At 43.2% G+C, this 19,436-nt stretch overlaps 1 protein-coding gene across 4 annotated transcripts in view; it reads right to left on the minus strand.

Annotated features, from left to right (window-relative positions):
- The window catches only part of LOC146042838 (2,7-anhydro-N-acetylneuraminate hydratase-like), a 155,089-nt gene that overhangs the window by 76,357 nt on the left and 59,296 nt on the right, over positions 1-19,436 (minus strand). For all 4 annotated transcript variants that reach the window (XM_083163095.1, XM_083163094.1, XM_083163093.1 and 1 more), the window contains 5 exons: positions 13,250-13,334; positions 11,545-11,618; positions 8,978-9,037; positions 6,195-6,302; positions 1,198-1,254 (listed from right to left, as the gene is read on the minus strand). In XM_083163095.1, coding sequence (XP_083019221.1) covers positions 1,198-1,254; positions 6,195-6,302; positions 8,978-9,037; positions 11,545-11,618; positions 13,250-13,334 — 384 coding nt within the window. The remainder of the gene's footprint in view (positions 1-1,197; positions 1,255-6,194; positions 6,303-8,977; positions 9,038-11,544; positions 11,619-13,249; positions 13,335-19,436) is intronic.

The following is a 19,436-nucleotide window of genomic DNA, read 5'->3' on the forward strand; positions in this document are numbered from 1 at the left end:
TGCACTGCGATTTACACTACACATGGGAGTAGCCTTTCTGTTCTGCTGATGACATCATCTCCAAGTACTGGTAATGCGGCTCAGGGGCAGAACTTATGGGTTGTGGGCCCAGGTAGATTGGGGCCCCCTCCTACACCCCAACCGATGTTCACAATATGCAACATGTCAGTGAGGAACAGGGAGAGGCAGAGGGGGACAGGGAAAAACAGTGGGTGACAGGAAGATGGTGACAGGGGCTGCAGGGTCATTAGCGCCATGCTGCTCAATGCAGGATTGCCCCTGCTCCCCCTGCCAGCCGATGCAGGCACCCTGTCGGGTCCCGCCGGCCACCGATATCAAACCTATGTCGGCGGCCGCCAGATTAGCCCATATGGCCACAGCATTACACCAGGCTTAGTCACCATGTGGCTTTCTGGCCACTGTGGAACTACAAATCCCAGAATTCCCTAACTTTTGGATATTGAAGGGTTTACCTACAATACATTTGGCTTATATCCCCTTATATATATTATTATCCTAAATAATAATAATAATATTGTCATTTATATAGTACTTAAGCGAAAAATATTCTAGCTCTGATTATTGCATTCTAGAAAGTGTTAAACAGAATTTGATTGGTTGCTGTGGCCAACATCACAGGCTGGATGTAACACTGTGTGAGGTTAAGCAGGCTTGTGGGATTTGCTGAACTCTGAGGGTTTTTTTTTAAAGGGGCAGTCATTTACAAGGCAAAACAATGCCATGTATGCGATTGCCTCTTTAAAAAAAAAAAAAAGTCAGAGTACATCACACTGCATTACATCCAGCCCCAGATCTTATCGGTTTTAGAAGCTTTGGTAAAGCTTTAAATGACACAAGATACAAAGTAAACTGAACAGAAAATAGAGCTCAACGTTTGGACCCAAAATAAACGATGGGAGATTCTGGGAGCCACTGATAGTTCTTCACCTGCGGGTGGAAGTAAGTGAGCAGGAGAACAAGAAATCAGCAGCTGCTTCTAGTACTTTAGGCCCTGGTTATATATGGCAGTAAAACATACTTGCCTACATTCTGTCACTCCTCTCCGGGAGAAACCCAGAGAGGAGACCACATACTACGAGTCAGGGGGCACTATCCATGTTATTAAATAAGGGGCTACACGTGGGTAAGGGGTTTGGCGTCCCTAAGAAGAAAGCAGGACCATTGTTAAATACTCACAGGCTCCAAGTGTTGAATATGCACAATATCCCCAATAACACCGGAATCCAACAGTTCCTAAAATCAGGAATAAAAACAAACCATGAAATGAGGCCTATAGGGGAACTGCTGGCAGCACAAGTACAGTATAGGGCAATGGCGGCCTACAGGCTGAGGGCCAGATGCACTAAGCTTCTAAAGTGATAAAATGGAGAGTGATAAACAGCCAGCCAATCAGCTCCTGTCTGACATTTTTCAGTACTTGTGGATTATCACGGCTCCCATCGCATGCCATATATAGTGGCATGCGATGCGATGCGATTTTTGCAGTTTTTGTCACTGCGATTTTTCACTGAAAAGCATCCAAATGCATTGGAATTAGTATGAAACATGTTCAATGGCCCCCAAATGGCATTTTTGAGGCTGTACCACCCCCACTATCAACGCAAACCCAAAGCGTGGCAAGCGCAGCAAGACCGCGAGGGGCGGCGGTATGCGTCGGCGTGGAGTTGAGAATAGAAAGTGTGGCAAGCGCAGCGAGGCCGAAGCGTGGCGAGCGCAGCGAGGGGACGTGGACACCTGTGAAGCCCGTGAGGGGACGCGTATACCTGTGAAGGTATCTGCTGCGCTCGCCACACTTTCTATTCTCAACTCCACGCCGACGTGGATAGTGGGGGTATGAAAAGGTCGTAGGACGCGTACCGCCGCCACTCGCCACGCTTCGGGTTCGCGTTGATAGTGGGGGTGGTACAGCTTAAAAAATGCCATTTGGGGGCCATTGAACATGTTTCATACTAATTCCAATGCATTTGGATGCTTTTCAGTGAAAAATCGCATGCAATCGCATGCGATGCGATTTTTTCATGTACGATGGCCATCGTGGGAGCCGTGATAATCCACAAGTACCCATTTTTCAAACACAGTCTGTGGTATGACAGGTAGGAGCTGATTGGTTGGTTGTTTATTACTCTCCATCTTATCACATTTGAAGCTTAGTGCATCTAGCCCTGAATCTGATTTCCAACTGTGAGAGTCAGAATAGGATCCAGCAAGATATTAGTGGAAGGAAGAAGTCTGTAGGAGGCACTGGCATATATGTAATGGGTCCAGGATGTTTGGTGCAAGGGGGCCCACACTGCCCCCATATAATCATCTGTAACTCTTCGGAGTCCCACAGCAGGTGGTGCTACAGACATAAATCTCAGGGGAAGAGATGGTGTGGTGGTCATTTCGCCAGTGATATTGCGCTTGCCCATTAAATAGGATAGATCTGCAGTTATATCAGCCATCCGCTGTGATGCACATCCGACGTGATATGTCCGTGAATGACGTAGTTCACAGACATATCGGGGGTCCGCAACTGCCAAAGGGCTCTAATATATATTTGCCCAGTGTGCACCCAACTAAACAAAGAACAAGTAACTAAGCAGCTGGACATAACCATGATGCTTTGCGGGTGGGCCAAATATAAAATGTGCTGAAAGATTAAAGATGGGGGGGTATTTTCAAAAGCAAATCTAAATTGCACTGTAAAAACCGAAACTGTCCAGCATTTTTGGGCTACATGCAAAAGCAGCCAGTAGTTACCCTGCATGCAAAAAAAATATAAAAACTATGTACTTGCTCACCCTTTAGTGCAGCATGGTTTGGGCACTTACTTGCTCTCTCTTACTTTGGGCTTGATTCAAGACCTGTTCGCTGCGTATACTATATAAGCCTAGTGAACAGGTCAGCGGCCCCCGACAAACGCCCGCCCACTAGCATGCGAGGGGATGTGTACGAGGCTGAAGGGGACAGAAATCATTCAATGGTCGCTGACTATGGAATGCTTTCTCTCCCCTTCGGAAATAAGAGTCATTGAAAACTGACTTATTTCACGCAGAGATGGGCCTTCGCTAGGGGGGTTTGAACATGCGCATATATTTGCGCATGGGCAAACCCGCACCATCGGACAGGGGAGCTAATTCTGCCCACAGCAAACAGGTATGAATCACCCCCTTAATTTCATACCAGGCCCTTGGTCTTGTGGTTTCTTTTTAATTGCAAATACTTTTGTTTTTGTTTTGCTAAAGATCTTTTAATTAAAAAAAGGTGTTACAGCAACAGCATGCTGATCTCTTAAGTGGGATTGCACATTTACAATATGGTATCTGAAGTGATCACGAAGTGAAGACAAAAGTGTTACAATTACCTGCTATCCATTAACAAAGAGTATACTTAATATGTTAAGAGCAACACAAAGCTCCTCAGCTGTAGGACAGGATCCAATGACAACCATGTGTTTTGGTAACAACAATTAGGAAGTATTTTACCATCACAAAGACCAGATTTTCACAGAGAAGGGCTGTGCGAGCAATGAGCCCAAGATGACCTCTCACCCCAGGAACTACAATGACTTCCTGTAAAACTTTTCAGGGCAAATATACCAAGATCTAGCAGAATATTCGGAAATTGTGACAATTGACCTATCAGAAATAATGATCAGGTAAAAAGTATCACTGACCTGGAGATATCTCTTTGAGGGCCAGATGTACCAAGATTCAAATGTTATAAAATGGAGAGTGATAAAGCACCAGCCAATCAGCTCCTATCTGTCCTTTTTTAAACCCAGTTTGTAAAAGAACAGGTAGGAGCTGATTGGCTGGCTGTTTATCACTTTTTGAAGCTGGATACATCTGGCCCTGAGGGTGGGATGTATTGACAATGTGAAATACATCTAGCTGATTATCACAACAATACTAATTGCACATGTATTAACATATGCAATTAGAATTGCAAATGGCAGCTCTCCTGAAAAGCCGTTGGCGCCAAGTGAGAGGGTCCCCGTGGGGCTCCCTCTCCTTCTGCACCCGGAAGCCTCCTCCTGCTGATGGCTGCAGTGACTCCTGGACTCCTCGCCCTCCATCCTGCACCCGGAAGTTGAACTCACCGTCGCTAGGGAGGAGGAGGTCACTGCATCAGTGGGAGCACACCGGGAGGCTGCCCAGACAGCAGGTAAGGGGGGCCATAAGGGGTCAGTGTTTCCTAACCTCTGTCCTCCACACTATTGGTGATATTTTTAAGAATTCTAGCAAGCATGGCTCACAAGCGGAACACGCATTATGACAGCTGATGAACACATGCAGACTGCTTGGTCTCCTCGAATTTTAACCCACCGGTAACAGCTGCTATTGGACAATCAAGTTTTGAGGCCAATACAAATCTGACCTATTTCAAAGAGATTGCAGTTGTCTGTGGCCGCGGAGATGGCTTCGGACTAAAGCCCAAATGTAGCACGGCTGAGATGCGGGCAGTGATGAGATTTTGCCGATGTAGCCACTAGATTTAAAGCTACAAATTTTCTTTAAGCCATCGCCATACCCTGAAGTAAAGGAGGTATACGCTAGATCAGTAGTTCTCAACCTCGGTCCTCAAGTACCTCCCACGGCGTACGTTTTCCAAGTCACCCGACAGGTGCACTCATTATTCAGACACATTTTAAAAGATCCACAGGTGGAGCTAATTATTTCACCTGTGATTCTGTGTGGAGACCTGGAAAACTTGAACTGTTGGGGGTCCTTGAGAACTGAGGTTGAGAACCACTGCGCTAGATGACATTTTAAACGACATGCACAACAATGACACATTATAACGACGTTTCCATGTTTACCATCCACTGTGCACTCACTACATCGTTAACAATGTGAGCTCCCGCAGGTCATTAGCTATACCCTATGTCATCTGTATATGCACCTCAATAATAATAATAATAATAATAATGTTAATTATAAAGCACTTTTCTTCCAATAGGACTCAAAGTGCTTTACATTTGCCTTTACGGCACACAAAACAAGCTTAAGTGGATATCTGAGAAAAATCGTCAAAGATGCCTATACTCCTGGATGTGGCCACTGACTATGGGGGGTATTCAATTCAGGCCGCTATTTTCGCCAGAAATAGCGGCTGTTTCTGACATCATTAGGTTGAATGTCATTCGACCTATTCAAAGCGGACTCAGTTTTTCTGACTGGCAAAAATATATTGTAACAGTCGGAAACTCCTGGCATCTGCAAAAACGGGCGCGGATTCCACAATCCAGCGGCTGATTCCGCCCATACAGATTCACCTGTTGCAGGCAAGTCCCATCCAGGATTCAATACTGTCGGCCGCTTTTTCCGCCCAGCGGAAATAGTGGCTTGTATTGAATACCCCCCTATATTGCTTGAAAAATTGTTCAGAGCATATGCACTATATCATTTGTCCTGGAGTTCCAGGGAAATCATGAGCAACATCGTATCGCTTGTAGTGTTGTCTAGTGCAGTGGTTCTCAACCTCAGTCCTCAAGGACCCCCAACAGTGCACATTTTCCATGTCTCCACACAGAATCACAGGTGACATAATTAGCTCCACCTGTGGATCTTTTAAAATGTGTTGAATAATGAGTGCACCGGTCGGGTGACCTGGAAAACGTGCACCGAGGTTAAGAACCACTGGTCTAGTGCATACCCCATACCTTCCAACAAGACCCATTCCAGAATGTACAAAATGCTCTGATCCTGGTCTTCCTTCTTAATTTATGATGCCTTCACCTGTGTTTAAACCCCTTTCTGATCCATTAACCTGTTCACCACAGGTGATGGCAGTCATACATTTAGGGGGAAGTCCAGGAACAGAGCGTTCTGTCCCTCCTAGAGAGGGTCATGTTGGGAGGTATGGTACCCAGCGTTAATATTTTGCCCTGAACCCAACTACAGAGGCAAGAGAAGCAGGGACACATGAATAAAAGCAAATACAGGTCATTACTCTGAAATCTAGAACACACATTTTTCTGGAATGCACTGCAGGTGGGGCAGATGTAACGTGCAGAGTTACATTTGGGTGGGTTATTTTGTTTCTGTACAGGGTAAATTCTGACTGCTATATTTTTACACAACAATACATACATCTGAATCACCCGCAGGATGTAGAGCTATTCTCGTGTGCACTATTGTACAATGTTACACACTGGCTTTTCAATGGCGTTCCTATTTTTTTTTTACCTTTATTCGTTTTGAAACAGGATGATAACGCAAGACATGTCCCACCGCCAGTATAATGCCGCTCTCTTTACAAGCACAGATTATTTCACTACAGTCTTCTGCTGTCACCTAAGATCCAGAAAGAGAGAAAGTACAATTGGGAAATTATTGTATTTTTTTTTTTTTTTTAACTTACTCCCATCAGCAAAGAAGCAATCTGCTTATCTAGGAAAACATGACCGGTTTTGGTGCTTGAGCACTGGAGTTGAGAACCACTGCAATACATTAATGACATAATATAAAAGGAATAAACTTAGCACATCTGTTGTTGTGGTATTTTAGCTAATTGACTCAAATTTCCCGGATGCTATAATATATGCCTGATCTTTAGCACTTTTACATGAGTGGGATAATGAGACAATGACATGTTAAAATAATCATTGCTAACTTCGCTTTTCTAATAGGTTTTCAAACACAAGTTCTTAGCAGATATGCCTGTGATCATTTTAAATGATTATTTAGGGTAATTTTATTAAACCATGTGGCGCTCTTGTACAATACAAGAATACACTCTCTCAGGAGAGGTACTGTAGATATCACAATGGAAGTAGTGCAGGCGACACACAAGGTGACATCAATGGCAGTGACATCACACTGGCATATACATCGGGACACCTAGATAAGCACAATGCCCAGTAAAGGGCAGATACAAACAAAGGCCAGGCATCAGTAGCTGAATAAAAACAATACCACTAGGCGCTCGGTATATTAATAATGAATCCAATATCACACGCCAAGTTTTAATAAATCACATACAAATGACACAAAACAATTACACAAAATACCCTCTGTTAAAATACTGCTGGTAACAATTACTCTAAAATAATCAAATTGGATGATCAATATGAATGGTGGAACCCTAAGATTAATACAGACCAAATGGGTCCAGTCATTTGATTTAATTCCACAGGATGAACTGCACATCCATATGTTAAAGTCCAAGGGCCCTTTAAGAAAAAGTAACGCAATCAACTGGTGCTCACTTACATTCGATGTGGGTGCGTGTCCCCTTTATGCAGATTGATATCCGGGGTACGGCAGATGAATCCAGGTATAGGCATCAGCATCCAGGGCCACCCTCAGTAGCCTTCTTTCTGTCGGATATCAATTCACCACTATTCCCACAGCTGGGAGCACCAATATTGGATATTTATATACCGAGCGCCTAGTGGTATTGTTTTTATTCATTTTGTTTAAAGAGGGCAGCATCCCTCTACCATAGAGGCTGCTGGTATATAACACACCCAGCACTCACCCATAGCGCTATAGACATCTTTTGGTATCAATAGTAGCTGCCTGCTCCTGGTTTGGGAAGTAAGGGGGCCTATAATTTTTGTTAAAACATTTTACTCCATCATACGACGGGCAAAACACTTCCCACAGATTTTCGATTTAATAACCTGTTTTTAATACCTGGAATAATAAAACCAGAGCTCATCTGAACAGAAACATTTGGGGATAAACTTGGGAATCAGTGGAGTAAGTGTGTGTGTCTGACCTCCATCTGAAACCTTAATTAAAAAAGGCACTGTACCAGTGGCGTACGTTCGTTCCAGTTGCCCGGAGGTAAGATATATATTGGTGCCCCTCCCCCCCCCCCCCCCCCACACACACACACACACTCCCACACACACACCATATTTCTGTTCAGAAATATAGCTAGAGATAACATATTAACATATATATATTTCAGAACTCAGCCACCGAAGCAATATCGTTGGCTTTTAAATGACTCATTTAAACTTCCAGGGGGGGTAAAGGTGCCCCCTTGGGAGCAGGAGCCTGGCGGCAGATGACTCCATTGCCTCCCAGAGTTCTGCCTCTGCACTGCACTCAGCTTTTGGTGGATCTGAAAGGGTGATACCACTGGACAAAAGCACAGCATATGTCAGGTCAAACTGAAGTTTTGTCAGTGTAAGGTCATTTACTTAGATATTTGCTTCATTTAAGTTCAGAGATCAATTAACGGATAGCTATATTTTTGGTTTAAAAAAATTTCAGGGACAAAGCAGACTAATTCTTGGTAGAGGCATATTCATATGCACTAAAAAATTTCTGTCAATGAGGCTTGAAGACAGAGAAGACTTTAGCTATACTCGGCTGTTGTTGAAAACAATACTGTAAAAACAGGTTGGGCCATGTGATTGATATATGACCATTGTTTTCTATCTGTGCGGTGAGTTAGGCGGTGGAAGGACACGTCTGCTCTCAGGTCCTGCTTCCCCCAGCATATGTGACGTCATGTGACATGCACTGCACCTGCTGCACCAATGGTAGCTCCACCTTTGCTTTGGATGACTCTCTAGGTTGCCAGTCTATGCTGAATACATGTTATACTGGAGCAATGATGCTGCCAACCCCTTGGCCTTGTATCTCTGTTAATGATTCCTAGAAACCTGGCCAAATATCCAAGTGATCTATGTTAGGGCAGTGCTAGCGGTTGCCAATGAAAATGGTTTATTGTAATTGGTCTACCATGCTGACCAATAGAGCAGATTGTTATTACAGCTGTATTACATTGGAAGTGTCATATTCTATGAACTTTTATTTAAGTTTATAGTTAAAAGCAACACGTCCAGCTATGCCCATGCAGGGTCATTACGCACCAGCCATTGCGGGTATGGGTGATACCATCCGCATGTGCCCATAGGCGGGCATGTTAATCACGATGAACCAGTTGCACCTGTGAATAGTCATGGGTGCGATGAGGAGGAGCATGTCTGTACATACAATGGGACACTTACAGCCATGGGTTTTTCCAGTAGAATATGATATCCTTTCCTTGCAAAAGCGATTGCGGGGTCCTGCAATACAGACAGTTATTTAACCACCAATAAAAGATGTATATACTGCACAGTAGCAGTGTAAGCAATGCAACCACCCCCATACAAGAAAGATAACATGTTATGTCCCAAATTGTGTCAGTCATGGTTTATAATATACAGTATGAACGCAATTTGCAATAATAGTTGGCGTCCAGTTATTTGGAAGAATGTCACCTATCTAAGGACCCTTCAAAAAATGTAGAATTAAGAAGGACTAGAAATAGTTTGAACCTTAATGTCCATGCGGTTTTTACATTAGGCGCTATGCTGAATCCATCATGAATCACTTTCCATTTCTTAAAAAAATAATAATAAAAAAAAAAAAAAACAAGAAAAACACAACAGTATCTGATCATACTGCCCATCACTTCTGTCCAATGTGGTGTGTTCATTTCACACCTGCAGTTCAGGCGGAATTGGGCCAGAGCAAAGAAACACATTTCTCCTCCCCTTAGTAGCCTATCCTGGGGGTGCCTGATTGTGGGTGTGAATCAACTCCAAAAGGTCGATATGCACAAGGTCACAAGCAAAAAGTTTTATAAAACGCCACTAAATTCCAGGTTTTAGGATATCTGTGCTTGAGCACAGGTAACTTAGGGGGTTATTGTGGTTGATTCACAAGGCTGCATATTCGCAACCAAATGGTTTAGACTTACAAGATAAACAATTGTAGCTTTTAGGAATTTAACTATTTTCAGATCAGAAATGCTGCCAGGTGTCGACAATGACACCAAATAAACCCAATGCCGACCTTGTGCGTGTAGACCTAAACCCTATCAAACCTTTCATCCATAACCTAGTCAAGTCTGCAGCCTTCATTATGGCCTGGTTTATAAACAAGTGTGATCACACAATAATATACATGAAGGTGTGGATCCTTATGTCCACAATAATTAGGTCGATGGACAATAGTTTGACCACGATTGGTCAACAGTATATAGATTGACATGAGAAAAAAAAAGGGCAACATGTTCTAGTTTGGCATTGACAAAAAGGTTGTCACAAGCATGGTTGACACAGGAAAAGGTCGACATGAGTTGTTCACTTTTTAGGGGGTCTATGTCGAAATATGTATACCGTGTCCCTTCGCAAGGCTCGCCATGCTTCGGTCACGGGGCCTTGCTGCACTCCGCACACTATTATAATCTAACTCTTTGCCCGCTTGGATTGTCGCTTGGATTGTGAAGTAAGAACAAGTTGGTTTAAAAAATAATAATAATCATGAAAAACGTTTATCAACCGTTTTGTGTGTCGATCATTAACACTTGACCTTTTGCTTGTGTCAGCATTTTGTCAATATCATTCTAGACCATGGCTGAGTAACGATGGGCTTTGATTACGGATGCATTTCATTCAACCCATTTATATACAAGAGAAACAAAATGCTGATCTCTCATTTCTGTTCTCCTTTATTTTGGATAAAATCGGCAAACGTGAAGCATCTCCATTCCTGACTGAGAGAAAGGAACTCTAGAAATAGCGGCTATCATTAATGCTCCAACACTGAGCGCTCTTTTTGTTTTGTCAGTATAAATCTATACTGTGGACCTTATTGTGGTCCGTTCACATGGGGCCGATGTTTTAGCATTGCGCATGCACATTTCTGCTCATATGCATGCGCTTGGTGCGTGCGTCCATGCACCAATGCTTGCGAGCGGAGGGTGGGGGGGGAGGGGGCAGGTCATTAGCATATGGGAACATTAATGGAGGGGGCGGGCAGCTGACATCACCGGAGGTCAGCTACCCACCCACTTCCCCCCCCCCCCCGAGCATACAAGCATATGAAAGGTTGCTCAGAGAAACCTTACATATGAGTGCACCTTCCACATCTTTCGATAGTCGCCGACCATCAAAAGATGTGGGAGGGTATCAGTGGCATGTGAATGGATGTTTATGTAAAACATCCATTCACAGCCAGTGTGAACGTACGCGCCCTGCGAATGGTGGGTCAGCGTACCACCATTCGCAAGGTGGGATCTGGGTCACTCGCAAGGATGTAAATGAACCAGAATAAACCCCTGTGTCTATGAGACAAGTTATCATTATTCTCCCAGGACCCAATAGCAAATAATCAGCTCCAAAATGGTTACATTGCATCCTGCGCTCCTCAGTCATATACTGATGCGATCGTACAGATATCTAATCTAGAACACAACCTTAATGTATACATTATGAGCAAGTTAAGGATTATATTTTGGGAAATGCAGGTGCAAGATGGGGGGGGGGGGTTGAGAAGTGAACCAGTACGCCATCTGCTTGGCATTTTACTGTGAGATCGCAGCCATTGGGGTTACCAGGGAGATGGTAGAGATAAAAGAGTATTTGGCTCTATAACAGCTGCTTGTGGAACGCCCAATGAGAGACCTAGGAAAGGAACAGCACAGAGGCTGGGACTCTAGAGGGCAGAGACCTCCCCACAGAATTGGATTCTTGCACCTGCTGCTTAAAAATGACTGATGTGCGAATGTGAATTTCTCAACATGTACCTTATGCAGTCTGTCCGGGGTTGCAATGATCACTGCGTCTGCAAATTTTTCCCGTTCCGCAGCTTCTCTCCAGTCTGCAGAAAAATGGTTTATAATTATCTCATGCTGGAGAGGAGACTCTGCTTTTGAAATGTTCACTATGGGCCTGATTTACTGCAAAACTGCAACCGATCAGTTTGACAATGTCAAAAACAATGGTTGCTGTGGCAACCACATTCTGTAAGCGCACGGTTAGTAAATAAACCGCTGTGGGCACTTCAAATTAGCTGGAGCTAATCTAATCCTTGGCGATGTGTGACCGAACAGCATCATTATAGGCCAGATTCTCTAAGCTTCAAAAGTGATAAAATGGAGAGTGATAAACAACCAGCCAATCAGCTCCTGTCTTCCATTTTTCAAACACAGTCTGTGACATGGCAGGTAGGAGCTGATTGGCTGGCTGTTTAACACTCTCCATTTTATCACTTTTGAAGCTTAGAGAATCTGGCCCAATGTCTGGCTACCTAGGTTATCTATAGTATAGTCTATAGTAGCAAACTGTTGCTGATTGTTCTGTGCATCTCTATGTAGTGGGCAGCAAACGCAAAGGTTGGAGGGCTGTAAACAATGTACTTGTGCACCTATTCCAGGGGCTCTATGTGCATATCACCACTCCTGAACCTATAAACACCGTCGTGGATGTCTATCTAAGCATTCATTGGTTACTCATTCTAGAACCGTGGTTCTCAACCTCGGTCCTCAAGGACCCCCAACAGTGCACATTTTCCAGGTCTCCACACAGAATCACAGGTGAAATAATTAGCTCCACCTGTGGTTTTTCTAAAATGTGTCTGAATAATGAGTGCACCTGCTGGTTGACCTGGAAAATGTGCAGTGTTGGGGGTCCTTGAGGACCGAGGTGGAGAACCACTGCTCTAGAAGTTTGATGCATGAGGTACAGGTAAGATGAGGTTTGATGCATGAGGTGAGGTTTGATGCATGAGGTACAGAGGTATGCATGAGGTACAGGTAAGATACCACCTGCTAGAGAGGTTATGGTACAGCGGATCCAAACGGTCTAGATCAACCATGTTAAGGTGAACCACCCATAGTCGAAGCCGTCTAGTTAGACGCCTAAAGAAAATCACCAGCCTATAGATAAACAGTAACGGAAGTTAGATGCCAGCTTTAGAGCGACGGGAGAGTGGTCAACATGAATTTTTTCACTTCTTTTTTTGGTGCAGAATGATTTTTCACCTGTGCGGCCTGTATGCGAGGGGATCGTTCACCATCTAATGATTTCTCCTCCGTTCCTGGATTAAAGTCCATACTTACTTTTATCCAGGACAGAGATGGGCAAAAAGGGGGTGGGCTCTGACGTCAGCTGCCCGCCCTAAGCAGGCATTGCTACACCTGCGTCTGCAAGGGAACGTCCATAATTTTTATGTGGGTGCCCATAAAACGCTGGGCATTCCCCTGCTGCCGCATCCTTCTCGCCCCTCTTGGAGCGAACAGGACAGGGACGAATTTGTCCCGTAACAAAGCCTCTGAATCTGTTAACATGATGGTGGTTTTATGCCGCTCAATGACAGCGTTCCAGAACCATGGGGCGATCACAGAGAAAGGTTTCGGTGGAGGTGAAGCCCAATGGTACCAGTGTACACAAGGCACAGTGCAATTTCCCATCAGACATTATAAGATGTTTAAAGGAAAAACAAAAAGTTACCATCAAAACATTTGTCTTCATCTATATCATGGAGCATCTTAAGGTTTTCTTTAGTACAAGTTCGAGGATCAGCCACCCCAACAATCTGAGGGGAAAAAAAATATCAATAATATTTATTCATTGGCAGTACATTATATTTTTGACCCATTATGCACCAAGTGTCACAGGATAATATTTAACGTTACTTCTGCAATGTACTCAAGATATTGTATTCATCAAGCCCAGAGGTTTTCAGTCATTGGCATTGCCACCAACATCGGAGCCCCAGCGGGTTCACTGCATTCCTGATTTAGTACATTATGCCATTTGAGAGGAATCTGGAGCATCCCACAAAAAGATAGCAATAACGTACAAATTCCACACACAAGGCAGCTTTGGTCAGTCTTATCCATAACCTCAGCCCTGTAACACTGTGCCACAAACTACAAATACACTAAAGGGTGCAATCCCACATAAAGTTGTGAAAGCCGAGTTTGGAATGCCATCTTCTAGATCAGAAAGACATTTGGCTCCTCCTTTGAACCCTGACCTACACATTTTGTCCCCAATTTAGACCTAACCGCATGGCGGCAGATTATCGATATACTGCGCATACGTACGGCCCGTAGTACGCATGCGCGAGGCCATCCTGCAACAAAGTCCTGCTACTGTTTCTTTCACACGCCTTCCGCAAGGTGATTGGGGGAGGAAACCGGCCATTAATATCCCTTTTACACCAAAAATCCCAGATCCGACCCGGCATTTGGAAGAAGGATCCAAGCTTGGTCGGATCCGGGATTTACTCCATTTACACTGCGGTGCCCACCCGCAGTGTAGACGGAGGCGGTGCTTGGAGATGACATCATCTCCAAGCACCGGGACCGCGGTGATCACCGCCGGATACACCAATTGCCGTGCTGGGGGCAGCCCAGCACCAAGGTAAGCTGCTGGGCTCCCCCCAGCCCCTGTGCAACCCCCCCAGCCGCCGTCTGGGAGGTGAATGGATGCCGCACACAGGCATCCATTCACCTCCTCCACTGCCGCCGCTGCTGTCTGTAGAGTACAGCAGACAGCAGCGCAGGCTGTGTGTGCCCCCCGTCCAACCTGCAGACGCTGTGGTCCACAGGTTGTACGTCCCCCATTGATGTAAATGGGAGCCGGGTCATCTGACCCGGCGTACCCATTTACACCGCCCTCTACCCAGGTCCTAGCCGTGTTCTACCCAGGTCAGGACCTGGGTAGAAGTCCCGTGTAAAGGTACAGAAGATCCCCAAAACACTCAATGAATAAGCAAACCATAAAAAAAAAAAAGAAGAACTGACTGGGGATCAATCTCACATGTATTTCACAACGATACCTACAGTGTTCGATTCACAGACCACTCTGCCAATGAGTTGCTTATTAAATTCAGTTTGTCAAAAGTTTTGTAATGTGAAAATGTTTTTAATTTAATGGCCTCTTGTAGGCCTTTAATGGTCCACTTAAGAGAATCTGTTTACTGTGTTGTGTTCAGAAAGTCATAAACTTTCCAACAACATATCAATGCATAAAAACAACAGAAATAGCATGGACCCTTATGACAGCAGCCTTAAGGGCTCGTCCGATTAAAACCATCTTCGAACTTAGATTGTCCCTTAAGATGATAAGGTAGCGTGCAAAGTTTCAAGACAATTAGTTTAAACGTTATTGTGGAACATCCATACACACACACACCGTGATATGAAGATTTTGGCATTCTGACCCATCGGATTCTGCAAAATGGCCGTCAGGCTCCCATAAATTGGGTCCCCGTCCTGGTCCCCCAGGAAGGTGGGCAAGTCTCCCGCATTGCCCCTGAGGTCCCCGGAACCCCCTTACCGGCTGTACTAAATAACGGATTGTGCGGGTCTGAAGCAAGGGGGCGGGCGTAAATTACACGAATCGCATCATTTTGCATCATTTGAGCCTGTCCCCCAATCCGCATTTGATTGGCATGGGGGCGGGCTTGGCAACATCAGCCCCCGACATGTAGTATCTAAAGTAGCCAAGTATGGTGTGAACCCAACTTTACGCTCATGTCTGCCTCTGCACAGCCAGCAGATCAGATGACACACACTCACTGAACTGTACCTAACCCTCCATATCAGCTCATTTATACCTCCTTCAATCATAAAGTGTAGATATGGCTGGAAGGCGTACAATGAAAGCAGGTACAAAGCGAAAACACAGAATAAACAGTCAGTTGGTTGCTACATTGGGAGCACAATCTGCAGAGACATCTCCCGTGGGTAGGCCTATGTGACGTTCATCTTAAAGGCGCATTTGTGCAAACCCAAAGAATATTGGTGATGGCTTCAGAAATCTGGTGCATAACAATTAAACAAAGTGAAGGGAAGTACAATCTCTAAAGCTGCTAGAGAAGTGCACAGCTTAATTTACATACAGTTATTATGGGTCAACTGTATATCACATTGAAAAACAGGTCAGTTAAACCAAAGGAACTTTATCACTTCTCCTTTTCATCTTCCGCCTGTTTTCAGAGAAATAGAGGAGACCTCTATTGAGGTTACCGACAATTCAGAAGAGTTGGCAGACCACTTTGGCTGTCGATGCGCCAAGCACGTCATGCATGATACTAGCTCAGCCAGCCTTGGAGAGCTAAAAGGCCCATTCTAACACGTTTACTGAATTGGAAAGAGGAATGTTAATTTGCAACAGGTTAATATAGAAAAATAGTAACTTTCCAGACACTCAGTTTTCCAAAGGAAAAAAGTGGTCATGGCCATGTCATAGCAGTGGTGCGATGGGCTCTCCAGAAGTGCCAGGAAACCACTAGGCCCCCTTCCCCCTTCTACACACATTGCTGGTAAGCACAGCTTTGCAGTGCTTTAGGATTATAGCAGGGCCATAACAAGGGTGGTGCGTAATGTGCTCAGACATTTGCCCTGTAGGCACACTGGCCGCATCCACTTATGATCACCTGCCTATGTAGGTGCTGCCGCCAGCTTCCGCACTGAAATGTATATTAGTAGGTGTACACCAGGCTCCTACTCTGCCGGATGCACAGATCCTAATATACATTAAAGCGAAAGAGCAGCTCTTCAACTGTCTGCCCATGTGCGATGCCGCCCATGTGCGATGCTCCGCCCCCCCCCCCCTTTGAGGTTGTGATGATAATGAGGAGAAGCAATGAGGTGAAAAGGCTTTACCAGGCATAATCAGCATAAAGTAAGGGGCTCTACTGTAGCGTAACATGTATAAGCGTCTCTACTGTGGTGTGAAATTAATAGGGGGCATTAATATGGTAAAATGTGTATAAGGGGCAATACTGTGCGGTGTAATATGAATTGGTACTATTCTGTGTCCACACCCCTTTAGTTTTGGCACACGTCTTGAACATGCTCTGCCCCTATTTTGACTAGAGTGTGTGAGGCATTCATTCTCTTTCTCGCAAAGGGGAAACAAAATCCCTCTGGATTACAGTTCCTATTTTCTATCTGCAAAAGGGCCAGATTCTCTAAACTTCAAAAGTGATAAAATAGAGAGTGATAAACAGCCAGCCAATCAGCTCCTGTCTGACATTTTTCAAACACAGGCTGTGACATGGCAGGTAGTAGCTGATTGGCTGGCTGTTTATCACTCTCCATTTTATCACTTTTGAAGCTTAGAGAATCTGTCCCGAAGCATCTCCAACTCCAAAAAACACCCCATTACCAGAACCACCCGCAGCATAAACTTCCATCTATGGCCACAAACCCGTCTTGCTGAGCCACATTTACTAAAGGTCATATTTGCGATCTGTTGAAAATGTACAAATGATTTTGTAGCTGCGAACGCAAGAAGCCGGATGAGGGAGCTCTTGTGCAACTTTTTTTCCCAGTCGAGCAGTTTGCTCGTAAAACAGAAAGAATGTTCTTCTGTTATTAATAGTGTGGCTTAGGTAGGGAACACACAAACCAAAAACAAAGCCGTCATGGATACACCCTAAAAATAAAATTAGATTTACTGTTGATTCTCCATAAGCAACAGCATCTTAGGTCTATTGTCTGATATTTATAGTGTAAATACATCTGGAATGATTGATGCTGTTGCTGGGGTGGTGAGTTTTCCCCTTACTTACAGAAATAAGCTCTGTCTTTTGTGTGAAGACAAACAGCCCAGGGAGTTGGGCTTGTCTGCAGTCAGACAGACTAGCCCTTGGTTGCTGTTCTTGAGCTTATCTCCTAATAAATTCTGTAAGCTTTGTCTCCTTCTTCCAAAAGTCAACCAGGAAGAGGGTGTTTTAAATAGACACAGAGCCACATTGTGCTCAACATCCCCACCCTGTTTTGGGGTTATGCCCGGAAAACAAATAAGGAAATGGAAACACATATATAGATTATTTTTCCCCCCATCTTGCAAATGGTTAAACAGCAACTCAGACAGCAGTTCCCCCCTCCCACTGGCTGAGGACATGGCTGGAGCAGGATCCATTACAGCTGAGGCGTGGGGCACGTATTTAAGCAAGCTCTGCATAGAATTGAAGAAGAGATTTAAGGGCACACAGTGAAATGACACGAAGGTGACGGGACGCAGCGCGTCACTGTAACAATAAATGCCATCGCTGATTTCTGGATGAAGATGATGGGGATTATTTTTCAACAGAAAAGGCAAAATGAGGAGACTTTTTGGAAGACAAACAAGGGGATCCAGTGTGATGCTTTATCTGACATGGACTTGCTAGAATGATATTGGGGCTCATGTTTTGAAGGTGATTGGTTTTATTTTATTTTGGGGTTTGTTCAAATATAGTATATTTTATTTTATTTTTAGTTTGTAGATTTGTATCCTTTTCTAAAAACCTTGTTTTGCAGTTTGCAAATTGAGATAGATATATACATACATACATACAATTGTTATATATTTTTTTTTTCAATTTATTTTATTTCGTGCATTTTTGGTCAATTCTTTTATTTTTATTTTTTTATCAAATGCACTAATAAAATTATTTTTACCACCAAATTACTCATTTCAATGTGCATTACAAAAAATAAAAAATATATATATATATATATATATATATATATATATATATATATATATATATATATTAAAATCATTTTTAAGTAACAACGTCTTTAATAACATCGTATCCATTTAATAATAGATTTGTCGCATTAAGAAAATTATGCAATGCTGAGAACGCATAGCAGTTTCTTTCCAATTATTTCACGCTAATGAAATGGAAGAATCCATTTTTGAAAAGATGTTATTCAATGGCTTCAGACGCTTGGTTTAGACCACTGTACACAAATGCCATCAGTTAATGAATTATGCATGCAGATAATGGACATTCTAGCATAAACAGTAGCTTTTGGCTTGTGCAATTAGGTAAAAGTGCAAAAAATACATAGAAATAAATAAAAAAAACATGCAAATCTAAATCGAAAATGGTGAAAAACAAAATGACCCAAAGAAAAGCTTTTTTTTTAAAAAAAATCAATACAAAGTACAATAATGTAAAGACCTTTTCTGTGTCACACATGACTAATACATACAGTAATATGGTCAACGCAGTTTCTGAATTTATAGACCATTAAAATCTTTACTTCGTCTGTGCATTCACAATGCACATTGAAAATTGCACGTTAAACACCATATTGAGTGTTACTGGCGTGACAAGCGGGAAATGTAGCAAATATACAGTCAATAGATTGCCTAAACATTATTAAATCATTATTTATTGTAACCGATTCACTAAAACATTATTACTTATTGACAGGCACGTTTATACTACAGACAGCTAGTGCATGCTGTATAGAAACAATATATACTGCCACAGATCTTCTGTCAGTTCAACGAAAAGCTCAGACCCCAAATAATAGTTGTTATTTCATCAGATGTTATCATATGTGACTGGAGTATGTCCCTTTTTATTATTTCTTCTGCACAATATTATATATATATTTTTTTTATTTTTATTTTTTTAATGAAGATTTATTGTACATTTTGACTGAAATAAAATAACCAACTCTTACTACAAAAATGCTTATTTATTGTATTTTATATTTTTTCTTTGATATTTCACTGCGACGGATGTTAATGGTCTAATAATGTTAATCATTACAGAAGATTTCAAATTTGAGATATTTTTTTCCTGGCTCTTTTGTAATATATAGGATATTGTTAGATGAAAGAAAATGATATCTGCTGTATACTGGATGATACTGAAGGCATAGCCTAGAGAACA

The sequence above is a fragment of the Crinia signifera genome, chromosome 19, assembly GCF_055691185.1.
Source record: "Crinia signifera chromosome 19, ASM5569118v1, whole genome shotgun sequence".
NCBI lineage: Eukaryota > Metazoa > Chordata > Amphibia > Anura > Myobatrachidae > Crinia > Crinia signifera.